This window comes from Bos javanicus, chromosome 10 (genome assembly GCF_032452875.1).
Source record: "Bos javanicus breed banteng chromosome 10, ARS-OSU_banteng_1.0, whole genome shotgun sequence".
NCBI classification, from domain to species: domain Eukaryota; kingdom Metazoa; phylum Chordata; class Mammalia; order Artiodactyla; family Bovidae; genus Bos; species Bos javanicus.
Window position 1 is genome coordinate 18036868 of NC_083877.1, and position 26600 is coordinate 18063467.

The 26600-nt window shown below is 45.2% G+C and overlaps 1 protein-coding gene across 2 annotated transcripts in view; it reads left to right on the forward strand.

Annotated features, from left to right (window-relative positions):
- THSD4 (thrombospondin type 1 domain containing 4) overlaps positions 1–26600 on the forward strand; it is a 675283-nt gene that overhangs the window by 95419 nt on the left and 553264 nt on the right. For both annotated transcript variants that reach the window (XM_061430240.1, XM_061430239.1), the window contains exon 4: positions 7967–8328. In XM_061430240.1, coding sequence (XP_061286224.1) covers positions 7967–8328 — 362 coding nt within the window. The remainder of the gene's footprint in view (positions 1–7966; positions 8329–26600) is intronic.

Genomic DNA, 26600 nt, shown 5'->3' on the forward strand with positions numbered 1-26600 from the left:
ACAAACATCCCTCCCTAACTGTAACTTCCATACAACAGATCCCAAAGTGTTGTTCATTACAGCATCCAGATCCAAACCAAAACCTTTGTGGGGTTTTAATCCCCCTACTTGGAGAAGGCAATGGCACCCCACTCCAGTACTCTTGCCTGGAGAATTCCATGGACGGAGGAGCCTGGTAGGCTACAGTCCATGAGGTCGCTAAGAGTCAGACACGACTGAGCGACTTCACTTTCACTTTTCACTTTCATGCATTGGAGAAGGAAATGGCAACCCACTCCAGTGTTCTTGCCTGGAGAATCCCAGGGATGGCGGAGCCTGGTGGGCTGCCATCTATGGGGTCGCACAGAGTCGGACACGACTGAAGCAACTTAGCAGCAGCAGCAGCAGCAGCAATCCCCCTACTGCCACCCCTTCTTTTGCACAGGTCAAGTTAAAATAGGGATGTGACTACCTTGATTCTCCTCCTTCTCTGAATGCCTTCCATTTTTTCTGCTCCCTGGCTCATGCCCAACAGTGACTATTTAGAAAAATCCTGTAATAACAAGCAGTTTTTTTAAAATTAACTAATTAATTTGATAGCCCTGGATCTTGGCTGCTGTGCGTGGGCTTTCTCTAGATGTAGTGCACGAGATTGTTATGGTGGTAGCTTCTTTTGTTGCAGAGCACGGCCCCAAGGGCGAGCGGGCTCCGTAGTTGTGGCACACAGGCTTAGTTGCTCCTCGGCATGTAGAATCTTCCCAGACCAGTGACTGAACCTGTGTCCCCTGCATTGGCAGGCGGATTCTTAAACACGACCACCAGGGAAGTCCCAAGCAGTTGTTTTTTAAATGAGGAAGGGGACTATTAGAAGACTGGAGGATTTTATCCAAAGTGTACATCTCCTTGGATCCTAGCCTCACCCCAGGCAAGACATATCATAACCTCTGGGGAAAAGGCATGGCATTGTATGTGTACTTTGAAAAATCTTCTCTTTCAGTTCTCTTATCTTGCCTCTACATCCACCCTCCCCCATTCTCGAAAACCTCCAGTGGAATGGAGGGAGCACCAATTTGATTTGACAGCTGGATCTGCTTCTTACACATTATAAAAGTCGTGTCAAATGGTTTAAGTTCTTCCGGTGGAGGGATGAAGTGGAGCTCTCTTGTGCTCCTGCTTGGTGACTGCTAGCGTGTTTGTGGCTATTCTTCATTCTTTTATTTCATTACCCAATGACACTGTCAGATCTACATTATAGTCAATCCTTGGATATGAGGAATGTGGGTTCCAGGACCCCCAAGGATACCAAAGTCTGCGGATGCTCAAGTCTCTTATTTATATAAGATGGTATGGTATTGTGTATAACCTATGTGCCTCTTCCCAGAAACTTTAAATAATCTCTGGATTACTTATAATACCTCATACAATGTAAATGATATATAAGTAGTTGTATAATATAAATATTATGGGCTTCCCAGGTGGTGCTAGTGGTAAAGAACCCACCTGCCAATGCAGGAGAAATGAGAGATGTGGATTCAATCCCTGGGTTGGGAAGATCCCCTGGAGGAGGGCATGGCAACCCATTCCAGTATTTTTGCCTGGAGAATCCCATGGTCAGAGGAGTTTGGTGGGCTATAGTCCAGAGGAGCCTGGTGGGCTACCCACCATGGGGTCATAAAAGAGTCAGACACGACTTAGCAACCTAATAACAACAACAGTTGATGATATCTATAAATAGGTTTATTTTCCACATACTGTTCTATTTCTTGGTATTTTTTTTTTTACTAATTAATATATTATGGAGAGTTGTCCAGTTTAACAGATATATATATCTACCTCATTCTAACCGATGAGTTGTATTCCATTGCTTGAATGGATTAGATTTGAGAGGATTTAACCAAGCTCCTTTTCATGGATATTCAGGTTGTTTCCAGAGTTTTTGGTTTTGTTCTCACGAAAAGTATGGCAATAAAAGTTTTTCTATATACAACGTTATGCACTAATTTTGAGTGTATCTAAAGGATGAACTACTGAAAGTAGAGCTGCTGGGCTCAAGGGTTTGTGCATTTAAAATTTGGTAGGTACTGCAAAGTTCCCTATTAAGAACTGCCTCAGTTTAGACTCCCATCAACAGTGAACATTCTTGCCGTATTGATATTGTCAAACTTTATAATCTTTGCCAGGCTAAAGGGGGTAAGTGGAATTCTGTTGTTTTCGTTTGCATTTATTTGATTACATGGAACATTATACAGTTTTCATATATATGCTGTATTTCTCTGCCATACTAGTCAGCTTGGGCTGCTAAAACAAAATATCATTGACAGGGTGGCTTATACAACAGGAATTTATTTATCATGGTTCTGGAGGCTGGGGAAAGTCCACAATCAAGGCACTGGCAGATTTGATGCTCCAGTGAACACTCTTTTCCTGGCTTGGAGACAGCTGGCTTCTCACTATATCCTTAGATGGCAGAGAGAAAGACAGAAAGTGCTGGTTTTTCTTCCTCTTCTGATAAGGATACTAATCCAGTTAATGCTAAAGGAAATCAACACCGAACATTCATTGGAAGGACTGATGCTGAAGCTGAAGCTCAAATCCTTTGGCCACCTGACATGAAGAGCAGACTCACTGGAAAAGACCCTGATGCTGGGAAAGACTGAGGACAGGAGAAGGGGGTAATAGAGAGTGAGCTTGTTGGATGGCATCACTGACTCAATGGACATGAGTTTGAGCAAACTCTGGGAGATGGTGAAGGACAGGGAAGCTTGGTGTGCTGCAAGCTTGGTATACGACCATGGGGTTGCAAAGAGTAGGACACGAACAACAACAATCCCATGAGGGGAGAGGTCCCATCACGTGACATCATCAAAACCTAATTAACTCCCAAAGGTGCCATGTCCAAATACCATCAGACTGGGGTTAGGGCTTTAAGACATGATCTTACAAAATGTCTGTAAACTGCTCATTCATGCCCTTTAAACCTACTTCCGTTGGGTTTTTTTTTCTTACTGATTTGTTAAAACTCTTAATGAGTGAGAGAAATCAGTGGTTTGGGGTCATTTGAGAAGCACCTCATGTTTTCTTCTTCAGTCTTGCTATGTCGTGTGTATCTTGGGGAAGGGACAATGGGCTAGCAGTTGACAGAGCTTTGAGCTTCTATTGTTTTTATCTCTCATTATGATTTATTCTTTGGTTTAGCTGTTTGTCACTGACTAACCAAGGTCCTGTGGGTTAGTCCTAATTTTAGGAATAGTGTGTCTGAGAACACTTGGAATTTTCCCCATCCTGCCTCACAGAAAACTCCTTGATCATCAGAAAAGAAGGAGAGAGGAGGGTTCTCAGGAGGACTGGGAAGGAGCATAGGGCAGATGGGAGGCTGATGGAACTAGGAGGCTGATATCCAAAGCTCTCCTCCCTTTATTTTTTTCTTTGATATTTCTTTCTTTCTCTGCATTTCCCCTCCTTCTTTCCTTTCTGTTTCTTTGTTTCCCCCTTTGTTTCTGGCTGTGTACTATAAAAATACAATTCTGGAGCTTGTGGTCAGATTCTCACCATGGGGACTGAGATGGAATTTCAAGTCACTCACCATAATTCAACTTTATAAATTAGAGAATTCTTATGAATAGAAGAGGATGGAATGTGGTTTCATGTTTTCTTTCCCCAGGGACCCTGCCCAGTTGGGCAATAGGAAACTAAGTTAAGGGTGGGATTAGTTCTAGGAAGTGGATTTTTAGCTGCACGTCTAAGCTAGACATTATAGACAATGCCTTAGTTATCTGTGTTCATGATAAATCAGGAAGTGATGGGTAACTGAAGTCCCCAAATGTGCCAGAAATATACTTCCTCTGTTTGATTATCCCTATTATCTTTCTACTAGGACAATCAAAGTGGATTTATTTCTATTCATTTTACTCTTCTGTTTTCCACTAAAAGCACAGACAGGAAGGCAACATGCTGCATGAAAAAAAAAAAGTGCTAGAGTAGGAGTCATGTGTGTGCCTCAGTTGCTCAGTCATGTCTAACTCTTTGTGACCCCATGGACTGTAGCTCGCCAGGCTCCTCTATTTGTGGGAATTTCCAGGCAAGAATACTGGAGTGTGTTGCCATGCCCTCCTCCAAGGTATCTTTCCAACCCAACCTGAGTCTTCTGCATCAACAGATGGATTCTTTACCACTGAGCCACCAGGGAAGCCCAGAGTAGGGGTCAGGAGACCTCAATTTTAGTCCTGTCTGTGCCCCCACTAGCCAGAGACTATGGGCGAATCATACAGCTTCTCTGAGCCTCAGTTTGTTCCTGTAAAAGAGACAAAACAATCAATCTCCCAGAGTGGCTCAGGGCCCCTGTAAAGTGTGACCTGGGGTTAGTGGTGCCAGTACCATACAGCCTGTCCCCATGCTTGTGAGCTGTCTGCACAGTGCTCAGCATAGAGAAGGAGCCCCACAAATGTCTGTATGCTTTCTTCCTTGTCCTGGAAGGATCAGCAGACTGTGTTAATTTCCTATGGCCATTGTAATAAATAACCAGAAATTTAATGGCTTAAAGCAACAGAAATTTATTCCTTCACAATTCTGGAGGCCAGACATTAAAATCAAGGTATTTTCAGGACTGTGCTTCTTCTAGTAGCTAGGGGTGAATTCTCCTTACTTCTTTCAGCTCTAGTAGCTAGGGATGAATTCTCCTTACTTCTTTCAGCTCCTGGCCTATGGCTGCTCAACACAGTCTCTGCTTCTATGGTCACGTGGCCTTCTCCTCTGTCTTCTAAGGACACTTGTTATTGGATTTAGGGCCCCCTCCACCCCCCAGAAGAGGATGATCTCATCTCAAGATCCTTAATTACATCTACATTGACCCCTTTTCCAAATAAGGTCACATTTACAAGTTCTCAGGGTTAGGGCATGCACATATCTTTTGGGGAAAGCCACCATTCAAACCGCCCCACATACTCTAGGGATTACTTTATATATCAAGACTGCAACCTGATTCGACACTTGTTTTTTATAATCACCCAGTGAATCCATCATCAGTTTATTAATAAATCAGGATATGTCAGGGAGGAGAAGAAAGAACAAAAGCTTGTTTTCCGTTTACTGTGTTTTGTATTTACAAATAAGAGAAAAGCCTTCTCTCCTGGGTCAGTTTAGGACTGATGCGTTGACCGTATTTGTCACTCGTGTGGCCATCCCCGTCTTCTGTTCACATCTGGTGATTAGGAAACTGCAGCCCTTCAGGTCACAGAACCTTCTGTCCTGACCTTGCTCTAATCATGTCTCCTGCTGGCTCCACCCCCATGACCTCTGATCTCTCACCGCAGCTCTCTGAACATGGTGCCTGTAGACTGGCAGGCTGACATCCAGCTCTGGGCTTAAACCTCTGATTAGATGGTTCTTTGCTGAGCTGCTCAGCCCTCTCACTCATCCTGCCTCAGTCACTCTCTGAACCTTCAGGGACCCAGTTTAAACTCTCAAGGTCATCCAGAGACCCCTCTGTGCCCTGGAATGTAGTTGAGTGACAATGACAGTGCTCAGCCACTCAGCTGTGTCCGACTCTTTGTGACCCCATGGACCGTAGCCCACCAGGCTCCTCGGTCCATGGGATTTCCCAGGGATACTGGAGTGAGTTGCTATTTCCTCCTCCAGGGTAGTTTCCCATGGAGGGAAGATCAAACTCGGGTCTCCCGCCCATTGCGGGTGGATTCCTTACCACTGCACCACCTAGGAAGGCTGTAGTTGAAGGAAGGAGGCCTCAGCTGAACAAGCCCCATGGTTTCAGGGTAACTGAGTGCCAGGACTCTACCCCGCAGCTGAGATCTGGAGGGCTTTTAATGACCACAGTGTGCTGCAGCAGTGGCTTACACTCACTCCCTGAGCACTTGCCTTAAGCACTTGGGTGGGTTTCCTCAAAGAGTCCTCACACCACCCTCTGAGGTAGTCTTGGCTCCGTGTCTCCAAGTGCTGTGAAGGAGTTCAACCTTACTGGGTTTGTTCCACACAAAGGGGAAGACAGTCCCTGTACCTTCTCACCTCTCAGAGGTATCCTGGGGATAGAGGAGTATAACTGTGAAAGGTCTTCAAACTCTTGGAGTTTTGGGTAAACAATGCTACCTAAAACCAATATCTTAAAAAAAAAAAAAAAAAGCTGAGGTAATCTGGAGGCATTTATGCATGTCATATAGAAGCCTGAGGTTCACTGAAAAACCCTCCTTTCAAGGAAAGTCAAAGTGTTGCTCAGGGCTTCTGTGGTGGCTCAGTGGTAAAGAATCTGCCTGCAATGCAGGAGACCCCGGTTCAATTCCTGGGTCAGGAAGATCTGCTGGAGAAGGGATAGGCTACCCACTTCAGTATTCTTGGGCTTCCCTTGTGGCTCAGCTGGTAAAGAATCCACCTGCAATGCCGGAGACCTGGGTTCGATCCCTGGGTTGGGTAGATCCCCTAGAGAATGGAACAGCTTCCCACTCCAGTATTCTGGCCTGGAGAATTCCATGGACTGTACAGTCAGTCCATGGGGTTGCAAAGAGTTGGACACGACTGAGTGACTTTCACATAGTGTTACTCGGTGTCCCAAGGGTACGAAGGACATTCCAGGGGAATGATCCAGAAGCTCAAGAGCAGTTTGCTGGAGAGAGAGCAGGCAGTGCTGGAACTGCCTATATTGGGGCGTGAGGAGACTCGAGTCCAACCTCTGCTGCAACCACATGACCAAGGCAGGCCACAGGCTCTGATCCTTGGGTGGGAAACTTCATCTCTGAAAGGCGAGAATGTTTGTAACCAGGGCTGCCGAGAGAACTAGAAATTACATGTGCTATCTGGCACCAAGTGGATACCAGAATAATTACAGCTATTTTACCGTGATTCCTCCTCTGAGGACTTCTCAACCCATACCCTACCCAGCCAGGCAGCCGGTTCCCCGGGAGACTCCTCTAGTCTTGTCTTAGCTGCATAAAGCTCTTTGCTGCTAGGTCCAGTCCATTTATGCAACCTGGGGTGCTTCTCTCCTTGTTCTCAGGTCCTAGCTCAACACTGGTATACATCTGGTACTCAAGGCCTGTCTGCATCATGAACAGAAGGGTACCCATGCTCAGCACTCTGCTTGGCATGATAGCTCTCTGTGAAAGGGCCAGTTAAATGCATGGGAATGTCGAATCACCTTCAGGATAGAACTTTAACTTTCTGACATTTTTAATCTCTCCTGATTCACCACGGAAGCAGAAAAGATGATCATTATGGTTTTACCAAGCACGTATTTAGTGCCTGCTCTCTGCTGTGTGTGTAGATATCCTAACTTAAATCTTCTTAGAGCCTTGTGAGGTAGGTAGGTACCATCCCTCTGTAGGACACAGAGAGCTTCAGAAACTTTCTGGTCGCACTGGTAGAAGTGGCAGGGGTGTGATAGGGGCATCTGCTTCTGGAGCAGGGCCTCTAAACCCTGATACCGTGTTGCCTTTACTGCATGGAGACACTGTGCCCTGGCCTCCTCACCGACTTGAGGGAAGCCCTGTCCTTCTAGCCTGGACCCCAAGGACCTGAGGGGTAAGCCTCAGTTAAGATGTGAGAGCAGTGCATTGTGCTCTCCAAGGCCATGGTCCCCAAAGCCAGGGTCACACAGGTGAGCCCTATGTACTTGTGCCTTTGTGTGTCCCTTCCTTTATTAAAAAAAAAAAATATATATATATATATATAATATATAAAAATGATTATATAAATATAAAATATATATAAAATATGTATACATATACAGTTGTGCCTTTGTATGTCTCTTCCTTTATATATATATATATGTATGTATGTGTGTAGATATATGTTCATTCTATTTTATTACTTCGTCTGTATGAAGACGAGTATAACCCAACTGGGTTCTATTTTGTTTTCAGATTTTAACACAGGCCCTGTGCCAACTTATACCTAATGGATAAGCCTTTTGGGTTATCCACGGCCTATGCGGGTTAAGCAGGAGCGGGTATTGCAGTCCCCTAACGGGCCTCTGTCTCCACAGGTCCCGCAGCGGATGGCTGTGGCCGAGGGCGCTCCGGAGGACGGCGGTGGCGGCGCCCCGGGCGTGTGGGGCTCCTGGGGCCCCTGGTCCGCCTGCTCGCGCAGCTGCAGCGGCGGCGTGATGGAGCAGACCCGGCCCTGCCTGCCCAGCTCGTACCGCACACGCGGGGGACCGCGGCCCGGAGCCCCCGCGCGCGCCTTCGCGGGCCACGTGGTGTCAGCCGTACGCACATCGGTGCCACTGCACCGGAGCCGCGAGGAGACACGCGCCCCTGCCGGCCTCAACTCCAGTCGCCAGGGCCCGGCGCTGCGAGGCAGCCGACACCCGCAGGCCCGGGGCCGCGAACCCACGGCGGAGAGAAGGTACCTGCCCTCCCGACCCCCGCGCGCCCTCCCGCTATCGTCCCTGTACCTGCTGGGATGTGCCGCGCTCGCCACTCCATCCTAGATCGCGTGGTTAACGCTTTGCTTCTGCCAGGTGGGGAGGAGTTCTTGGCTCCTCGGATCTCCTTCCATCCTTTGATTTATTTTGCAGCCTTTTAAAGCGTTGAGGCCACTCCCACCCACTCTGTGATTCTGAATAGTCTTCAAAGTGAAGCTGAGTTTAAGAATGTCCTTAAGCTCAACTTTAGGGAGGCCCTGCGGAGGACTGAAAAAGCTACCTGGAGCGAGGAGATATCCTTCCTCATGCTCCTCTAGTGCTGGGGGAAAGGGAGAATCCTGGCCGCAGGCTGTGTGGATTTGAGCTAAGAACACAAAACAAGGGGCTTTTTAAAGCCAAGAGCTGACATGAGTTTGGAATCCCTGAACAGGATCGGTGTCTGGAGTCTAACTTGCTCCCAGCCTATAGATTTCAGGATTCTATGAATTTTTCTAGAAAGTTTCTCCAAAGTATTTTGGGTGAACTCACAACTGTGAGAATATGTCTAATTAATTAGACATATTATAATTAGATCTAGATATTTTTTAGAGTCAACAAAATGTAAACTCTAGAAATGGCGTAGTGGTATCAGAATAGTTGTATAACTCTCCAAAGCCTTAGGTGGCTAGGCTAGCGTAAATAAGCCAAAATAGGCAATGCCCATGGCAAGGTAGGAATACAGATGCTGAGGAAAACTTGTTAGTGAATTAGTCGACCAACATTCACAGATTATTCAGTATCCATTCTGCAGCATTTGTTGGGCATCCAAGGTTCATGATAAATTCTGAGAGAATATTCCTATGAAAGCAATTTTTTGTTCAGCTGTATAGTCCTTTCTGACTAAGACCCGGTGGACCACAGCACACCAGGCTTCCCTGTCCTTCACTGTCTCCTGGAGTTTGCTAAAACTCATGTCCATTGAGTCAGTTCTGCCATCCCACCGTCTCGTCCTCTGTCAGAGAATGAAAGTGATAAACAACAAACATTTACAGGAAGAATAGCAAGTATAAGGTGTGCTCACTGGGCTTAAAGAAAGTGAAAGTCTTTGTCGTTCAGTTGTGTCGGACTCTTTTTGATCCCAGGGACTGTATGGGATCCTCTGTCCATGAAATTCTCCAGGCAAGAATACTGGAGTGGGTAGCATTTCCTTCTCCAGGGTATCTTCCTAACCCAGGGATCGAACCTGGATCTCCTACATTGCAGGCAGATTCTTCACCATCTGAGCCACCTGGGAATTCGGGCTGTGCTTAAGAAATACTTAGTTTAGTCATTAAACCAAATTAATGCCCAGTTCAGGGAGGGTGCAAGTGTATAAGATGGGCTGCCTGGCCCCTCTTGTCACTTGCAGTTCAGATATTAGCATCGATGGCCACCCTTCCCCACTGTAGTTAACACTGCCTAAGGCCTTCTCAGCTGCCAGCCACCTAGAAATAGAGCGGAGTTACAACCCAGCCACCCTTACCTGCACAGGTCTTTCTTGACTTGGTTGTTAGGATTTTGGATAGAAAGGGCCATTTCACAGAGAAGATGCTTTGGCCGAATCCTGAATTGATAAACCAAATTTGAGCTGATAGAAGGGAGAGTTTGGAGGCCTGGCAGGCCTGCCAGTGGGAGAGTAAAAGAGAGATCACCTGGGAGAAAGTGCTTCCTTCTTTCTCTGTTCCTGCATATAGACCTGAGGACCCCCCAGTATCACTCTGGGACTGAGAGGCTGCTGCTTCTAAAGCCAAGGGTTTGGTTTGTGTTATCTCTCTTCATCCTGACCACAACCCCATAATAACATAGCTCTCCAGTCCCTTATCTGAAATGCTTATGGCAGTGGGCATTTTAGAATTGAGAACTGTTCAGAGTTTAGCAAGGTGATTCAGGGCATATTTCACATGTTAATGGCATTCCTTCCATGGCATGGGGCAGCACCCCATCAGCAAACACATTACTATTGCTGCAGTGAAACCTCCAAATGTTCACATCAGCAGGGAAGGGAAAAAAGACCATAAAATGCCTATGTCAGTTAAGGCGAGGCTTGCTGCCCAAAGAGTTTTGGTACCAAGCAGAAAAATGCAAAAAGTAAAGGAAAGACAAAAAGTTGGTTTTCCAAACGCATGGTTTCAAAATTGCAGATTTGTAACAGCTTATGGAATGCCTGTTCTGTACCAGCCACTGTTCTTGTCTCTTTTCACGGACAACCCTATGAGATAGGTACTAATATCATCCTCATTTTAGAGGTGAGGGAACAGAGGCCCAGAGAAGGGGCGTAACCTGCCCAAGGTCACACAGCTAGTCTGTGAAGAGTCAGGATTGGAACTCAGGCAGTCCTGGCTCTAAGGATGTGATGCAGTGTTGTTACACATGAGGATCTAAGGTCTGAAGAGGTTTAAGTGATTGCTCAGATTCCTAGAGCCATGAGAAAGCTGAGATTTGAAGGTGCTACTGACTCCAACCTCAGATATGCAGATGACACCACCCTTATGACAGAAAGTGAAGAGGAACTAAAAAGCCTCTTGATGAAAGTGAAGGAGGAGAGTGAAAAAGTTGGCTTAAAGCTCAACATTCAGAAAACTAAGATCATGATATCTGGTCCCATCACTTCATGGGAAAACAGTGGAAACAGTGTCAGACTTTATTTTTGGAGACTTCAAAATCACTGCAGATGGTGATTGCAGCCATGAAATTAAAAGACGCTTACTCCTTGGAAGGAAAGTTATGACCAACCTAGATAGCATATTCAAAAGCAGAGACGTTACTTTGCCAACAAAGGTCCGTCTAGTTAAGGCTATGGTGTTTCCAGTGGTCATGTATGGATGTGAGAGTTGGACTGTGAAGAAATCTGAGTACAGAAGAATTGATGCTTTTGAACTGTGGTGTTAGAGAAGACTCTTGAGAGTCCCTTGGACTGCAAGGAGATCCAACCAGATACAACCATTCTAAAGGAGATCAGTCCTGGGTGTTCTTTGGAAGGACTGATGCGAAACTGAAATTCCAATACTTTGGCCACCTCATGTGAAGAGTTGACTCATTGGAAAAGACTCTGATGCTGGGAGGGATTGTGGGCAAGAGGAGAAGGGGATGACAGAGGATGACATGGCTGGATGGCATCACCGACTCAATGGACATGAGTTTGGGTGAACTCCGGGAGTTGGTGATGGACAGGGAGGCCTGGCGTCCTGCAATTCATGGGGTCGCAAAGAGTCGGACACAACTGAGCCACTGAACTGAACTGAACTGAACTGACTCCCAGATCCCTGAAGTACTAGGGACTTCTCTTCAAGCCTCTGTGGTTGAGAACCCAGGAGAGCTGCCTGGGGAACAGGCTCCAGTTGGCTGCAGGCCTGGGCTGCAGGCATTCCAGCCCATGCGTTTTGGCAGCAGGAATTTTTTTTCCTTCTAACTTATTGACAAGGGGCCAATTACTGTTTACTATGAAGTTCCTACAAGTTTCTATCATGCTTTTGTAATTTGACAGTTTCAGATGAAACAATCCAAATATTAGCCTGGAAGACCCACACTGCTGACAAATGTCGAGCTCTTCCTAGCTGACGAAAATCACATTTGCTTATACTTATTAGTCATTAGGAACTTGCATAGCATATGTGACCCCAGAAGAGATGTCAGTGTGTTCTCTGGATGGCTGTTTGCCTAACTCTCTGTTTCAGGTTCAAGGTTTGAAGCAGAGGCCATTGGGGGTTTAGATGTTTAAGAAACTGTTAGGTTGTTATGCTGGCCAACTGAAAACCTAACTGGAGCCAGCTGACAAATAAAACAAAATGATACAACCTTCTAACAAATATTTATTAAGCATCTAATATGTTGTAAGGCCCCAGACAGACACAAAGGTATAAAAACCAGATTAGGGATGCTCCAGGTTCTTACTGACAGTTAGAGCAGCTGTTTGCAAGTGTAACTTTTTTTTTGTATTCTTTAAAAAAATTTTTTTTAATTGGAGAACAATTTCTTTACAATGTTGTGTTTATTTCTGCGGTATAATAATGTGAGTCAGCTGTAATATACATATATTCCCTCCTTGAGCCTCCCCGTGCCATCTCGCCCTGCTGGGTCATCACAGTGCACTGAGCTGAGCTCTCTGTTATAGAACAGCTTCCCACTAGCTGTCGGTTTACGCATGGTCGTGTATATATGTGAGCACTACTCTCTCTCCTTCCCCCGCTGTGTCCACGAGTCCATTTTCTACAGCTGCCTCTCCATTCCTCTCCCGTGAATAGGTTCATCTGTACCATTTTTCTGGACTCCATATATATGCGTTAATATATGATACTTGTTTTTCTCCTTCTGTATGACAGACTCCACTTTAACTTTTTTTTTAAGTTTATTTTTAGTTGGAGGATAATTGCTTTACAATGTCGTGTTGTTTTCTGCCATACCAAACTTAACTCTTTTTTGAAGCGTAAGAATCCTGTCTGCAAAATCAGTCTTAGGTAGAGGCTCAGTTTGTCACACAGACAAAAGCTGAGCTGCTCTGGTTGAAGCCTCAGAGGCCTTGCTGTAGAAATCCAGGGTCTAGATCCAAATGCAGCAATGGTTTTCAACCTCTGTTGACCATAAGAATCCTTTGCCCATCTTTTAGAAGTCTTGACACTCTGGTTACATCCCAGATGAACATCTGGATCTCAGAGGGTTATGCTCGGATATCTATATAATGTCAATCCAGCCAAGGTTGGGAACCACTGATCTGGAAGTATCTCTTTGGAACCTCCAGGTTCCGTGGTAAGTCATTTAGGAATCAGTATTGTCCAGCAGAACTTTCCAGGTTTGGTGAGCACCTGGAATCACTTGCAGTGGGGTGGGGAGGTTTGTTAAAAGTGGGGTTGCCCATATGTATAAATAGGTAATTAATGAGAACCGACTGTATAGCCCAGAGAACTGTAATCAGTGCTCTGTGGTGACCTAAATGGGAAGGAAACCCAAAAGAGAGGGGCTGTATGTATAGCAGATGCACTTTGCCGTAGGAACTAGCACAACATTGTAAAGCAACTATACTCCAATAAAAATTAATTTAAAAAATAAAAAATAGCATAAAGAAGTTCTAAAAAAAAAAGTGGAGTTGCCCAACCCCCACTCTCTCCCTTGCGTAATGAGGATTCTATCTGTAGGTCTGTGCTGTGACCTGTGTAGCTTGATTTTAAATGATTTCAGTGTGCTCCAGAGTTTGAGAACCACTGCTCTAGAAAGTTGGAAAACACATGAGTGTAAATGCCTTCTGGACAAGGCAGTGTGTTGAAATAGTCATGGTAATGGTGATGGCTACCATTTTGGAGCTTTCATATGTACACGTGCTATGTCAAATGCACTGTAATACTGGCTTGGCCAAAAAGTTTGTTCAGGCTTTTCCATAAGGTGGTACCGAGAAGCCCAAATGAACTTTTTGGTCAACCCAATGTTTACAGCTCACATGGCCCTATGAGGAGGTTGCAAAGACTCACATTTTACAAATGAGGAAACTGAGACTCTGAGGAATGAAGTGACTCCATCAAGGTCACCCACTTCAGAAGCAACAGAACCAGAATTCTCAGTAGATTTGTCAGAGTCCAGAACTAAAGCTCTTGTCTCTGAAATGAGTACTTTTCTTTCCTTTTTTTTTTTTTTGCTTCTGGCTCATTTTACTTTGTATAAAATTTTTATGTAATTTTTTATTGAATATACTTTTTTTTTAGTGGCTTTTTTTTTAACTTTACAATATTGTATTGGTTTTGCCATACATCAACATGAATCTGCCACGGGTGTACACGTGTTCCCCATCCTGAACCCCCTCCCTCCTCCCTCCCTGTACCATCCCTCTGGGTCATCCCAGTGTACCAGCCCCAAGCATCCTGTATCCTGCATCAAACCTGGACTGGCAATTTGTTTCTTATATGATATTATACATGTTTCAATGCCATTCTCCCAATTCATCCCACCCTCACCCTCTCCCACAGAGTCCAAAAGACTGTTCTATACATGTGTAGCTATTTTGCTGTCTCGCATACAGGGTTATCGTTACCATCTTTCTAAATTCCATATATATGTGTTAATATACTGTATTGGTGTTTTCTTTCTGGCTTACTTCATTCTGTATAATAGGCTCCAGTTTCATCCACCTCATTAGAACTGATTCAAATGTAATCTTTTTAATGGCTGAGTAATACTCCATTGTGTATATGTACCACAGCTGAAATGAGTATTTTTCAAACGGGCGTTTTAAAAGTGAGGCTTCTCGTTTCCAGCAGGTGTGGCCCAGAAAAGCTAAGTGGAGGCTAGAGACATGTCTTGAAAAGTGCGTGAGGTTTGGTAGTCGAGATTTAAAAGAACTGCTTCTCTTCCTTGCAGTGTTTAGCTCTCTTGCCGGGGAAATCCTTGCATGTAGTCCTGGGCACCAGAGGGGTTCAAAAAAGTTGGAAGCCATGGTCCTTGTCCTTGTGGGCCTGACACTGAGACTGGGGATGAGAGGAAACCCACAGAGCACTGAAAGGGCCAGAAAACAGTAAAGATGTGACCAGAGTTCAGGAAGATTGGAAAGTCCTTGTGGGATGGAGCTGTCAGGAAATACTGCACAGAACAGATAGAATTTGAACCCAACCTTGATGAATAAATAGAATTTACTTGGCTGGAATTATGTGGAAAGAGTCTACCATTTGTTTGCCATATCAGATCTTTGTCTCATTAAAACACACACACTCACACTTTAAAAAACCTTAGAAATCGTGTCATCACTGACTGGTGCTCTCCCAAGCAGCCTAAAGGTACTTAACTCCTCTGAACCTCAGGGGCTTCATCTTTCAAATAAGAGCAGCATATGATAAGATACATGTTCCAATGCTGTGCTCTCAAATCATCCCGCCCTTGCCTTCTCCCACAGAGTCCAAAACACACATGTACACCCATGGCTGATTCATGTCAATGTATGGCAAAACCACTACAATATTGTAAAGTAATTAGCCTCCAATTAAATAAATTAAAAAAACAAAACAAAAAACAAGAGCAGCAATAGTAATACCTATCATGTGGGATTGTTGAATCTTGAAATGAAATAATATTTGCATTGCCCAGGCCATAGTACTTGCTCAGAAAATTATAAATCTAATTCCCATTATGAATTTAGAGGCTGGGCAGTAAAGTGTTAGATAGTCCCAATTAGAACTCTCATTAAACTCATCTGTACTTACCATATTCCTCCCAGACTTGCCCTTCTAGAGAGCCTTTTTCAAAGTTAAAGGTAATACTCATGACTTAAACTAAGTTTGGTAAACTAATACTTCTCTGTTTGAGATGCAAAATGAAAAATTTCTCCAATATTTACCCCAAAACTCTTAGTAATAACTTACATATATAATGACTGTATATAATGTTACATTTTGGGTTGGCCGAAAAATTCGTTTGGGTTGTCTGTAACATGGAAAAATCCAAACTTTTTGGCCAACCCAATATCTAGTAACACTGAAACCATCTCTACCGTGAACTCCAAAATCTGTGTGGGATCACAGGGGAAACCAGCTAGCCATGGTCAACAGCTGGCCATGCAAAAGTTTTCACATTAAGTATTTGCTTTTAAAGGCTTCCTCTGAATTACAGGGCTTAATTCAGAGAGATGACCCGGGCATTACCGTTTTGTGTTTCATTTTCGTTTTAATTCAATCAACGTTCCTGGTGTATTTGTTATGAACCAGGCCCTGTGCTAAATACAGAGGGATAGTCAGGGAAAGGAGGTGTGGTTTTCAAGGACCTCCACACCTAATGAGCAAACAGCCCAGGGATAACCACCAGAATGCAGTGTAGTGAGTATCCTGCCTGTGGGGTGAGTGAAGGGTTGCAGGAACACAGAGGTGGAGCCCATTCTTGGAGAATTAAGATACCTGGTGGTGGAAGTACTGCCTTGTGGGGTGACTTTGCATTACTCAGGTGGGAAAGAGCTGGGAAGTACTTGGTATGGATGGGAGATGGCAGTGGTTTGGTGATGCAAGAGGAACAAAGTCTCCTTGACTTCAAGGAGTGCATGCTGGTGGGGTCGGGGAGGGAGACAAGCAGACATTGACCAAGTGCTCTCTTAAGAGGGATACTCAGGGTGTGGGGAAGGAAGGGAGGGGCAGAAGGAGGCCTGGGGAGCCAGAGAAAGCATCACAGAGGCAGTGATGACTGAACTGAATTTTGAGGAAGAAGGATTTTAGCAGAGGTCATTCCCCAAAAAGCAAACTGCGAGGGCATGGTGAGCCTGTCACGTTCTGGAAGTTCTCAGTGGTCTGATGGGGCTGGAGCACAGGCTGTATATGAGGGTGTGTGCAGGCGAGACTGGTTAAGTCCACAGGCTCCTTTCCAAGGAGGGGTTATCAGGCAGTCCTAAGGGGACTGAAATAGAATTTCTTTGAGAGAGGCAGTCCCTGTAAACATGGAAAACCAACTCTTTTCCATCTTAAAGCAAGATGATGTCTCCTTTGTATAGTTGGTTTAAATCTCTTAATGCCCTTGGGATTTTTCACAATATTTGGCTCTGCCACCCCCTGCCCCCTCTCTGTAAAGCTTAGGGAGCTAGGGTTTGCTGCCTGGGAGCCTGGGCTTGCTCCTCCAGGTTTGCAATAGGTGTTCCAGTCTCCTATTGATGCTGTAACACTGACCACAGATTTGGTTGACGAAAAACAGCACAAGTTTTTCTCTTACGGTCTGGAACTCAGAAGTCTAAAATCAAGGGTATTGGAAGGGCTATTTTCCTTCTTGGGGCTTCAGAGGAGGATTTTTTTCCTTCTCTTTTCCAGCTTGTGGAGTCAGCCTGCCTTCCTTGGCCTGAGGATTTTTCCTCCCGTCACTCAGCCCTCTTGCCTCTGTCATCTCATCTCCTTCTCTAACTCTTATCCACTGATCTTCTCCTTTTATAAGGACCCTTGTAATTACATGACACCCACTCAGATAATCCAGAATAATCTCCTCATTTCAAAATCTTTAGCACACCTGCAAAAATCCCTTTGCCACATAAAGTTACTTTTCACAGGTTCTGGGGATTAGTATGTGGGCATCTTGGGATGGAGTGGGGTGGGGTGGGGAGCATTAGCCAGCCTATCATAACGTACATGCATTTGGGGGTCTTGAGAATACCCTAGTAATAGGACAGTTTCTTTGCTAGCAGAACCACCAGCCACTTCCGCATATCATGCCTGGTTGTTTATGGGAAATCCAGCAGCACAGGTTTCAGCAGAACAAAGAACAAGAAGGATGCATTCCCCATCATGCCCTCATGTGCTCTTCTTCGGACAGGCGGTGTTAATCAGGACAGTGATAATGAAGTTAAACATATTAGTTGCCCAGGGCAGCTGGCATAGAATAAGGAACTCTGTATTCCAGTCCAGAGTCCAGGGTCCAGTCCCCAGCTCTCGCTAACGCTTTGATCTTGGGGAAGTCACCTCATTTCTCTGAGCCTTGGTTTACATGTTTATAAAATGAAGGGATTTTATCCAGTCATTAAGGTCTCTGGCCTGATGTTGATGTGTTGTTGTGGTCCAGTTGGGTTGCTCTTTTAAATGCTCCCACCGTCCTTCTACCATCCGCAGTGATGGAGGGATGGTGGCTGGGAGGCATGGCTCTCAGACCTGTTTTCCAACATGTTCAGGAATGTGATGGCTTTCTCGCTCTCCCTCTCTCTGAATCCACAGCATAACCCACCGTTCAGACTTCTGCCCCATCACGTGAGTTTTTCTTAAAAGTGCCGTCCACACGTCTGAGCCCCTCTTCTTGGTCTCCCCCTGGACCTTTTCTGTTGGAGGCATCTGCATGTGTTTCCTCGCTTGGAGAAGCTCCGGGCTGGGAGTCATTACACCCTCTTCCTGTGTCATGGCCATCATTTGCTAACTGGATGACCTTGGGGAATCACTTCATCTAATCTATAAAATCTGCATAATTATTTGTCGTCTGTCTTCCATACAGTCCTGCAGAGAGGGTCAGTTGAGGTAACAACTGTAAAAGTACTTCAAAAATACAAGACAGGATTCAAAACCAACATGGCTTGATAATTTTATTATCACTGACCAGATCACCCTGGGTTTTTAGAGCCTTGTATCTTTTCTGTAACATCTTGTCTGTGCATGCACGTGCGTGTGAACATGGAGTGTATATGTATGTGTGTTTGCTTGAAAGGTCTGTTGTTTCGAAACAGGACAGACAGGATCAGCCCTAGATCCTAGGCTGTCCCTCCATTTCCTACCTCTTCGGGGAATTGTCTTTGGCTTATGGGTAAGAATCAGTTGTATTTTTAGCTCCTCCTTTCCTGCTCACTTTCTTGGAGGCCATTTGCATTTCATCATCAATAACTCTGGAGCAATATGTTATTTCTGTCCCAAGGGCCCCTGGAGCTGAGTAGGCCCCTTCATGATGCTGGATAGGAAATTTTGCTGTTAATTAAACTTCACAAAGCCACATGCCATTTTCCTGACCCTCTGTTGAAACTTAGGGAGTCTTGTTACATCCAAGGGGGGCAAACCACCCAGCAAAAGACGGGAAAGCTTTTGGCCTTGTCTGTGTTTCTCCTTGGAAAATCTCCCTGATAATCTGGGCAGTTAGCAGAGAAGCAGGTACATCTGTTTTTAAAATGCAGACTCTATATTTTCAGTGTTTTTTGTTTTCTTCCTGCAAGGACAGTTTTGTTTCTTTTCCTCCTTTTAAAGCAGGATTTCCACTTAGTCCCTGAATTGTTTGACATGAAGTTACCTGTTGATGCTAACCAGATAGACGGTGTTTTAATATGCTTCGGTTTGTGAATCTGAAACCTTAGCCCCTTTTCGGTGCGAGCGTTTGTAACAGAGCCGGGCCCACTGGTATGTACGCTTCTGCCTGTAGGTTAGGAGAGATTGGAGCCAGATTTTAAGCTTGAGTGACTCTGCTCGCAGACAAGGCTCCAAAGAGCCCTTGTTCCTTTCTTGTGGCATTTCATTAAGTGTCAGAAGTATTTCATTAGTTATCAGAACAAAGATCACATTTGCCATAAGAATGCTGCATTGAATCCCCTCCAAGTCATTCATAACTCAGGGTTCCAGAAGAGAAGGGTGATGGGCTCTGGAAAAAGCCTGACAGCAATATGTGTGTCCCAGAAGGGGATCTCAACCTTGCATCCGGGACCCCTAGGGCTTCTCCTTGGATGCTCGCCTGGTGGCAGTCAGAGAGGCCTTTGTGTGAGCATGGTGGGGGAGTACATCTCGTATGTGTGGCATTACCGTCATCTGCTTTAGCCACCCGCTTCCTGCACACGTTGCTGATTTAGTTGTAGGAAAGGAAATTATTTTTGTAGCACCTGCTATGTGCCACATTAGTCACATGTGTATTTGAACCTTAAACAGCCCTGTTTTACAGTTGAGACCACTGAACTGAGGTCGAAAGATCCCCAGCGTCTTGCTCCTTTAAGTGGTGGAGCGGATCAGAGCGCAGGATTGCCTGACCCCAGCCGCTTCACTCTTCCCACTCCAAGCCTGTAATGTGGATGCAGGTAATTTACCTGTGAGAGAGTTTGGAATGCAGAGGCTATGGCCTCACTGTTGGTTTCCATGGTTCAGTACTAACAGCCCCTCAAGAGCATTTCGAGTCCTTACTTTCTTACCTTAACTATGTGCACTTCCCTGGGCATATAGCCCTTCTGGCTCATCTCTGTTAATTGTAACAAGGGCAGCCACAGTGGATGTTTATTGAGGGTTTACAGTGTGTAACAGGCTGAATACAGCTCTGTCCCCCCACCCACCCCAAAGGTATGGAGTCCCCTAGAGCCTGAAAATGCTAACTTATTTAGAAATGAAAAAGCCTTTGCAAATATAATGAAGGATCTTGAGATGGGGAGATTATCCTGGTGGGCCCTGCATGCAACCATGAGTGTCCTTATAAGAGATGGGCAGACAGAAATTTGATACCCAGACACACAGAGGAGAGGTGAAGGCGCTGTTCTTGAAAATGGGAGGGATGGGGCCACAAGCCAAGGAAAGCTGGCTGCCACCAGAAGCCAAAAGAGGCCAGAAAAGAGACTCCTCAGAGATTCCTGAGGGAGCACAGCCCTGCCAACAACTCCATTTCGGTCCATTGACCCTCATCTCGAACTTCTGGCCTTCAGAAGTGTGAGAGAATCAATTTCTGTTGTTTTTAGCCACCGAGTTTGTGGTAGTTTGTAGAGCAGCTATAGGAAACATATGCAGCATTGAAGGCTCTGAGCTAAACCTCTAGGGACTATAATGCATAAAGTAATCCATATTATCCTTCTTTTTTAAGTACAAGAACTCTGCACTCAGAGAGATGAAGTAATGAGCCTTGGGGCCCAGAGCTAATAGTTTGGAGAACAGGGCTTTGAACCGGAGTTTGGCTCTAAGCCTCTGCTCTTAACCACCGTATGGTTCTTTCTTCCTGTCCCCTGACTTATTTCTCGGCCTCATGCCCTCTACATCAGGCCTAGGTCAAGATCAGGCCTTGCCCCAGAGACTTCCTTTCCCTCTTTATGGTTTGACTTCCAGGCATGCATTATTTTCTTTTTCCTATAGAAACACTTAGTCCCTCGTGGGCCTTGTGGATCCAGCAGCAGTTAGCTAAGATTTCCCTTTTCCTCAGTGATGAGAACATGTGGGCTAGTGCTAAAAATGTTTTCTTTCTGGATGTGGAGGGAAGCAGTAATTTCCCCCACCCTGTTTTCCAGTAAATTCTCATTCCAAGCAGTCCATCCCTGTAATCCTTGGTGAATGGCATTTGGTATTTATAAGCTGTACTCTGTTGCAGCAGTTTAAGCTCCTTAAGAGCTTACCATTCATTCATTCGTTCAGTAACATTTGTTAATATCACAGTAATATCCATTCATGTAGACTTTATATCTTGGAAAGTTGTTTAATATCTTTTAGACTCAGTTTCCTTATGTATAAAATTGGAGTAATGACCCACGTTACTGTTTGCAGTGAGAGTTAATGGATAACATGTATAAACCATTTGGCAGGTGTTCAGTAAGTTGCTGCGATCTGAATACTGAATTTATGTAAGTACATGATGCTATTTGAGGGGATGGAGTAAGGTCTAGGACAAATCCCTTTTTCCTTCAATTAACTGAGGGTAACAGACCTGCACCCCCCCCAAAAAAAAAAACTTGTCTAATTCAAGTGAGAATGTTATGAATTTTTTTCACACACATTAGAAATATTTCATATTTAAAATAAATAAAAAATATACATGGTACATAGGTACACATTAAGTGGTATGTGTAAAAGAGGAGACATTCAGAACCTGAGAGAAACACCGTTGCTTCCTCCATGGACGAGTCACATAAAAAATGCTCAGGAAATGTAAGTTGCGTCATCAACACATTACTGCTCCATTATTAAACTCAGCAGCAGATATAGAGAATAGTCCTTCTGTTTGCTTCAACCTGCTGGGGGTCAGCCTCTGGGCAGAGAGCACTGTTTGAGAGGCCCCGGGGAGAGGGGTTAGGAGCTCGCGTTTGCTCAGCGCCTGCCTGGCCAGGTACTGTGCCCCACAGGTCATCTCCTTTGGTCTCCCTTTTAAGCCCCTGAGTCCCCCAGGGCTGCTCAGGTGCAGATCACAACACACACCAGCAACAGGTTTGATTCTCAAGAGGGCTCGTCTCAGTTAAGCTGGAGAAATGAATGCCTTTACTGTTCTTTCGTGCAAATCCAGGCTCAACCTCCCTGCCCCCATTTGGCTGTCTGCCTCTGCAGTGACCCTCATGTGTGAAGGTTGCAGGCTCCGTGTCTCTCTTCTTGGGGACAGTTCAGCTGTCATGGTAACCACCATTTACAGAGAGTCCACAAGGGCTAGGCCCTTTACCTTCATTATTTTGTTTAACCCTCACGGCAACCACTGATGAGGTAGGTACCATTATTCCGTTTTGCCACTGGAGATAGGAAATGTGGCCTGACTGACCCAGGATCACAAGGTAGTAAGTGGCGACCTGGATGGTTTGATGGAGTACCCAGGAGCTCTCTATTGCCCCGGTTACCACCCCTGTCTCAGTTGATCTCTTATTTTCCTCATCTTCAGGGATGCCCTGCCCAGCGTGAAACAGGGTGGGGCCTCCATCTTTCTCTGAGCAATCGAATGTTAACTTAGTCTTGACTGAAATTGTCTCTTTGGTAAACCTCCACCAGCTCAGCTTTTGCCTTTGTGTGAATCCAAAGCAGATGCCCCTTCCTCTGATTAGGTCCATCCCCCCACTGGGAAGACACTGCATTTCAACACCCAGGTGTCCTGGTGGAGTGAATAACTGCTCAACTACAGGTGGCAGCCATGCAGGCAGTGGGTGCTATTGTTTTCTATTGGTCTGAAGTTGGTTTGCTTGCAGACTGCCCCCCGCCCTCGCCGGCCATGCCCTTATTCCACCCCTCGGGGCCCATACTGCACAAGCACCTGAAGCTCAGTCCTGGAAACCCAGTATCATTCAGATGTGCAGCAGCACCATCAACACTGTGGTGGCTTGTCCTCAGGGATGCTTGACTGGCCTCCAAACACCATCCTTTAGACAAGGAGAAGCACCTGATGGCAAGATCTATTAATAAATCAGAGTCCAGGTCTCTCCTGAGATCCTTGCCCCAGAAGGACTGGGTCTGTTCTGAAGGCTGTTTTATATTTGGGGTGTGTGGAGGTGGGGGGGAACAGTGCTCACTGTCTTCACTGTCTGGGATGCCAGCAGTTGGGTGGGGTCACTGAGAAGAAGGTTTTCTCAGGGCTTGGCTTCCTGGCACAAAGAAAGGCCTTTTTTTTTCCTGCAGACTATTTTCCCTCTATCAACATACATTACCCATGATCATAAACAAAACCAGTACTATATTCAAATTCTGGCTTTGCCTGCTTACTAGCTGTGTGATCTTGGGCAAGTTGCTTAGCCTTTCTTTTTTTTTTATTTTTATTTTATTTTTAAACTTTACAATATTGTATTAGTTTTGCCAAATATCAAAATGAATCCGCCACAGGTATACCCGTGCTCCCCATCCTGAACCCTCCTCTCTCCTCCCTCCCCATACCCTCCCTCTGGGTCGTCCCAGTGCACCAGCCCCAAGCATCCAGTATCCTGCATCGAACCTGGACTGGCGACTCGTTTCATACATATTATACATGTTTCAATGCCTAAACTCAGTTGCTCCCAAACCACCATTCTACTTCCTTTGCTAGATTTCAAGCATCTTGGTTCCTGCTAGTGCCCCTGAATCCATTGGTGAAAAGACCTCGTTCCTTTACTCTTATTAAAACAAATTCGTCATTTCCTCTCTCTCCCTCTGCCCCCCGCCCCCCACTCCCTCACATATAAGCCTTTGAGATCCTTCTTCCCTGAGGGCTCAGAGCAAACCTGTCCGCTGATTCTTCCGTTGGTCTTTAAATCCAGACCTTAAATACTTTCCGGGGAGCAAGCAGATCTGATTAAACCAGCTAATGTGTGTGACAGTGTGTACCACCCAGTAGACAATCAGGAAAGCTTTTGTTTTCATCATCTTAATTTTTATTTCCCTAAGTGGTCAGAGTTTTGCCTCTTATCTGCTGTAGACAGCAGAGAATTTATTGCCTGGAACAGCTCTGGCAGGACTTTCAGTCTTCTGAACTAAGAAGACATATGCTCTCAACCTAAACCATTTGCTCACAGCCTCTTTGAACTCAGCACATGCTATCCTTTCTCCATTTGGCAGGTGATCACAATGGAACAGGGTGAGCTTCAGGAACACAGGGCTCTCTTTCCAGCTTTAAGCTGCAGACTCCTTTCCTTCCAGCTTGCCTCGGATCACGCAGCCCCTTGGTGAAGGCATGTTTCTGCTTTTCAACTGCTGCTCCCTTCCATTCTTCCTCCCCTCGCATTTGAATGTCAAGGTCTCTCTAGGTGGCCAGTGGCTACTGATGTTTAATTTCACATCAACTCCCTTTGTTTCCCACCCAGAAGTGTGGGGCTGCCTTGACTTCTTGCTTATTGGAACTCAGAGCTTTTATATCTCTACTAATTGATCCACAGAGGTAACCTTTGTTGACGCGTTGGTAAGAAATGGTGAGCAATTAAGCTCTGGTCTCTAACAAGTGTTATTTCAACAAATATTCACAGAGTGCCTCTGGGTCAGACCCGCTGCTAATCTCAGGGATTACACACACAGGAATAAGAAACTGACAAGTCTTGCCCTCAAAGACTGGAAGACTTGGGGGGAAGCCAGGCCTTTTACTCAACAACATTACCAAGATGCAGTGTTAATGCCGTGGCAGAGGAGTGTGCAAACGACATAGAAAGCGCTTACTGTGTCGGGGCCGCCTAGGGGAAGCATGCGGGTGCTGATGTTTATTTTGGGCTAGAAGGCTGCTCCAGTTCAGAAGTTTGTAGGTAGGGTAGAATTGCAGGCAGGCTCTTGGAGGCACAAGAGCTCAGTGTGTTTGGAAAATGATGAGTGATTTTTTGTGCCTGGAAAGTATAGGGCTGGTGGCAGGAGAGGATGAAGACTGGAATTGAATCTGAGAAGAGAGACTGAGACCCGTTGATGAAGGACTTAATGTGGCATCAAAGTGAATGTGCCTTAAAACCGTCTATGTTTGAACTTTATTTTCTAGGCAGAACGAAGTCATCAGCATTTTTTCTTTTTAATAGAGGGTAATGGTCAAAGGGTGTGTTTATGAAAACGAATCTGGTGGAGAGAGAAGTCAAAAGTACATGCGGGTCCTGACTTTGACGGCTTCCTCATGGACCGGGATGCATGGACAACCGGGGAATATGCTCTGGGGTGCATTTTTTGTCATCACTGTAGCTACTGTATTGGATGTCCAGAGTCAATGCAATTCATTACCTAGGCTCTGTTGCCCAAGCACATCCAGATTCCAAAGACGCTTGGCACAGGGCTTCTGATGGCCTTGTTGATCTAAAATCTTCTGGGAGTATATGACTTTTCAGTTACTGACAGTGACATTTCAGAAGAATATTTTCTCCCCTAACTGTTTATGTTCCTTTTGTCTTTGGGGATTACAATTTATAAATGGGTATTTTGTGTCCAACTGAAATGCCTCCATATTCAAGTATTAAGTTTGCTGACTTGTATTCTCTTTGTGACATTGTGTATACAGCAGACAAAACCTTTAGGGAGAGTTCTGCCTAGGAATTTTGGCATTTGCTTTCTTAGGATCTTCCCCACATCCATAAAGGGCTACATTTTTTAAAATTCAGTGGAAAACAATTTAGTATTATTCTTTTTGATATCACTTTCCTATATTGAAAACTTGTACAGAAGACAAAAAAATTTTTTTTATGATAGTACAAAAGGGTAAGAAATGAGACATCTGCTTCAACTCCACCCTGAATCTGCTTCTCAGAGGAAATCCTTGCCTAAAATTTCATTTGTTATCAGTTCAGAAATGTATCCAGCATACATATGATATTTTGTATACATGTTTTCCTCCTTTCTTTTTAAACACAAACAGGGAGCGTGAATGTTTCAGTGCGTCTGTGTCTTGTCCTTTTTCATTTCAGGGAACTTTGGGGACCATTCTGTATCAGTACATATGCATCTGCCTCGTTCTTTTAAACAGCTTCACTGAACTCCACTAGCATGTCCTCTGACGTTTACCTTCATTTACCTAGCTCGTTATTCTCCTGTTAAAAGATGCTTACGTTGAGTGTCAAATTTACAATAGCAACTTATTTTTCTACAACTAGGTTTGGTTCATGAGTCTTGGTTTCTGCTGCTGCAGGAAAACTGCCAACTCCAGGAAGCTCAGATGATCAGATGCAGCATGGCCAAAAAACACAAAGCAAAACAAACAAAAAACAAACAAACCAACAGCAACCAACATGACCGGTTTTGTGATTTATACTTAGTTCACGCAGGATTTCTGTCCGCCCTCGAATTGTACGCTTTTCCCTGAGGGAGGCCTGGATCTCCAGATGAGAGGCTTCTGTGCAGTGTGTTCTGTTTTGTGCTTGCTGCTTTGCTTCCATGAACTGCCTCCCACCCTTTGCAGTAACTGTTCCTGAGGTCTCCACCTGTACTCTAGTCAGAGGTCATGTGCTCTGTGTTCTTGTTAGAACCACAAAGACTCCTTAGGGATGACCCATCAGTGCTCAGGCGGGCCCCTCCATCCCAAGTCCTCCCATGTTGGACATGGACTTCCCTACAAAGCTTGCAGGCCCTTCTATTCTCAGGCTCCTTGGAGAAGGCAATGGCACCCCACTCCAGTACTTTTGCCTGGAAAATCCCACGGGCGGAGGAGCCTAGTGGGCTGCAGTCCATGGGGTCGCGAAGAGTCGGACACG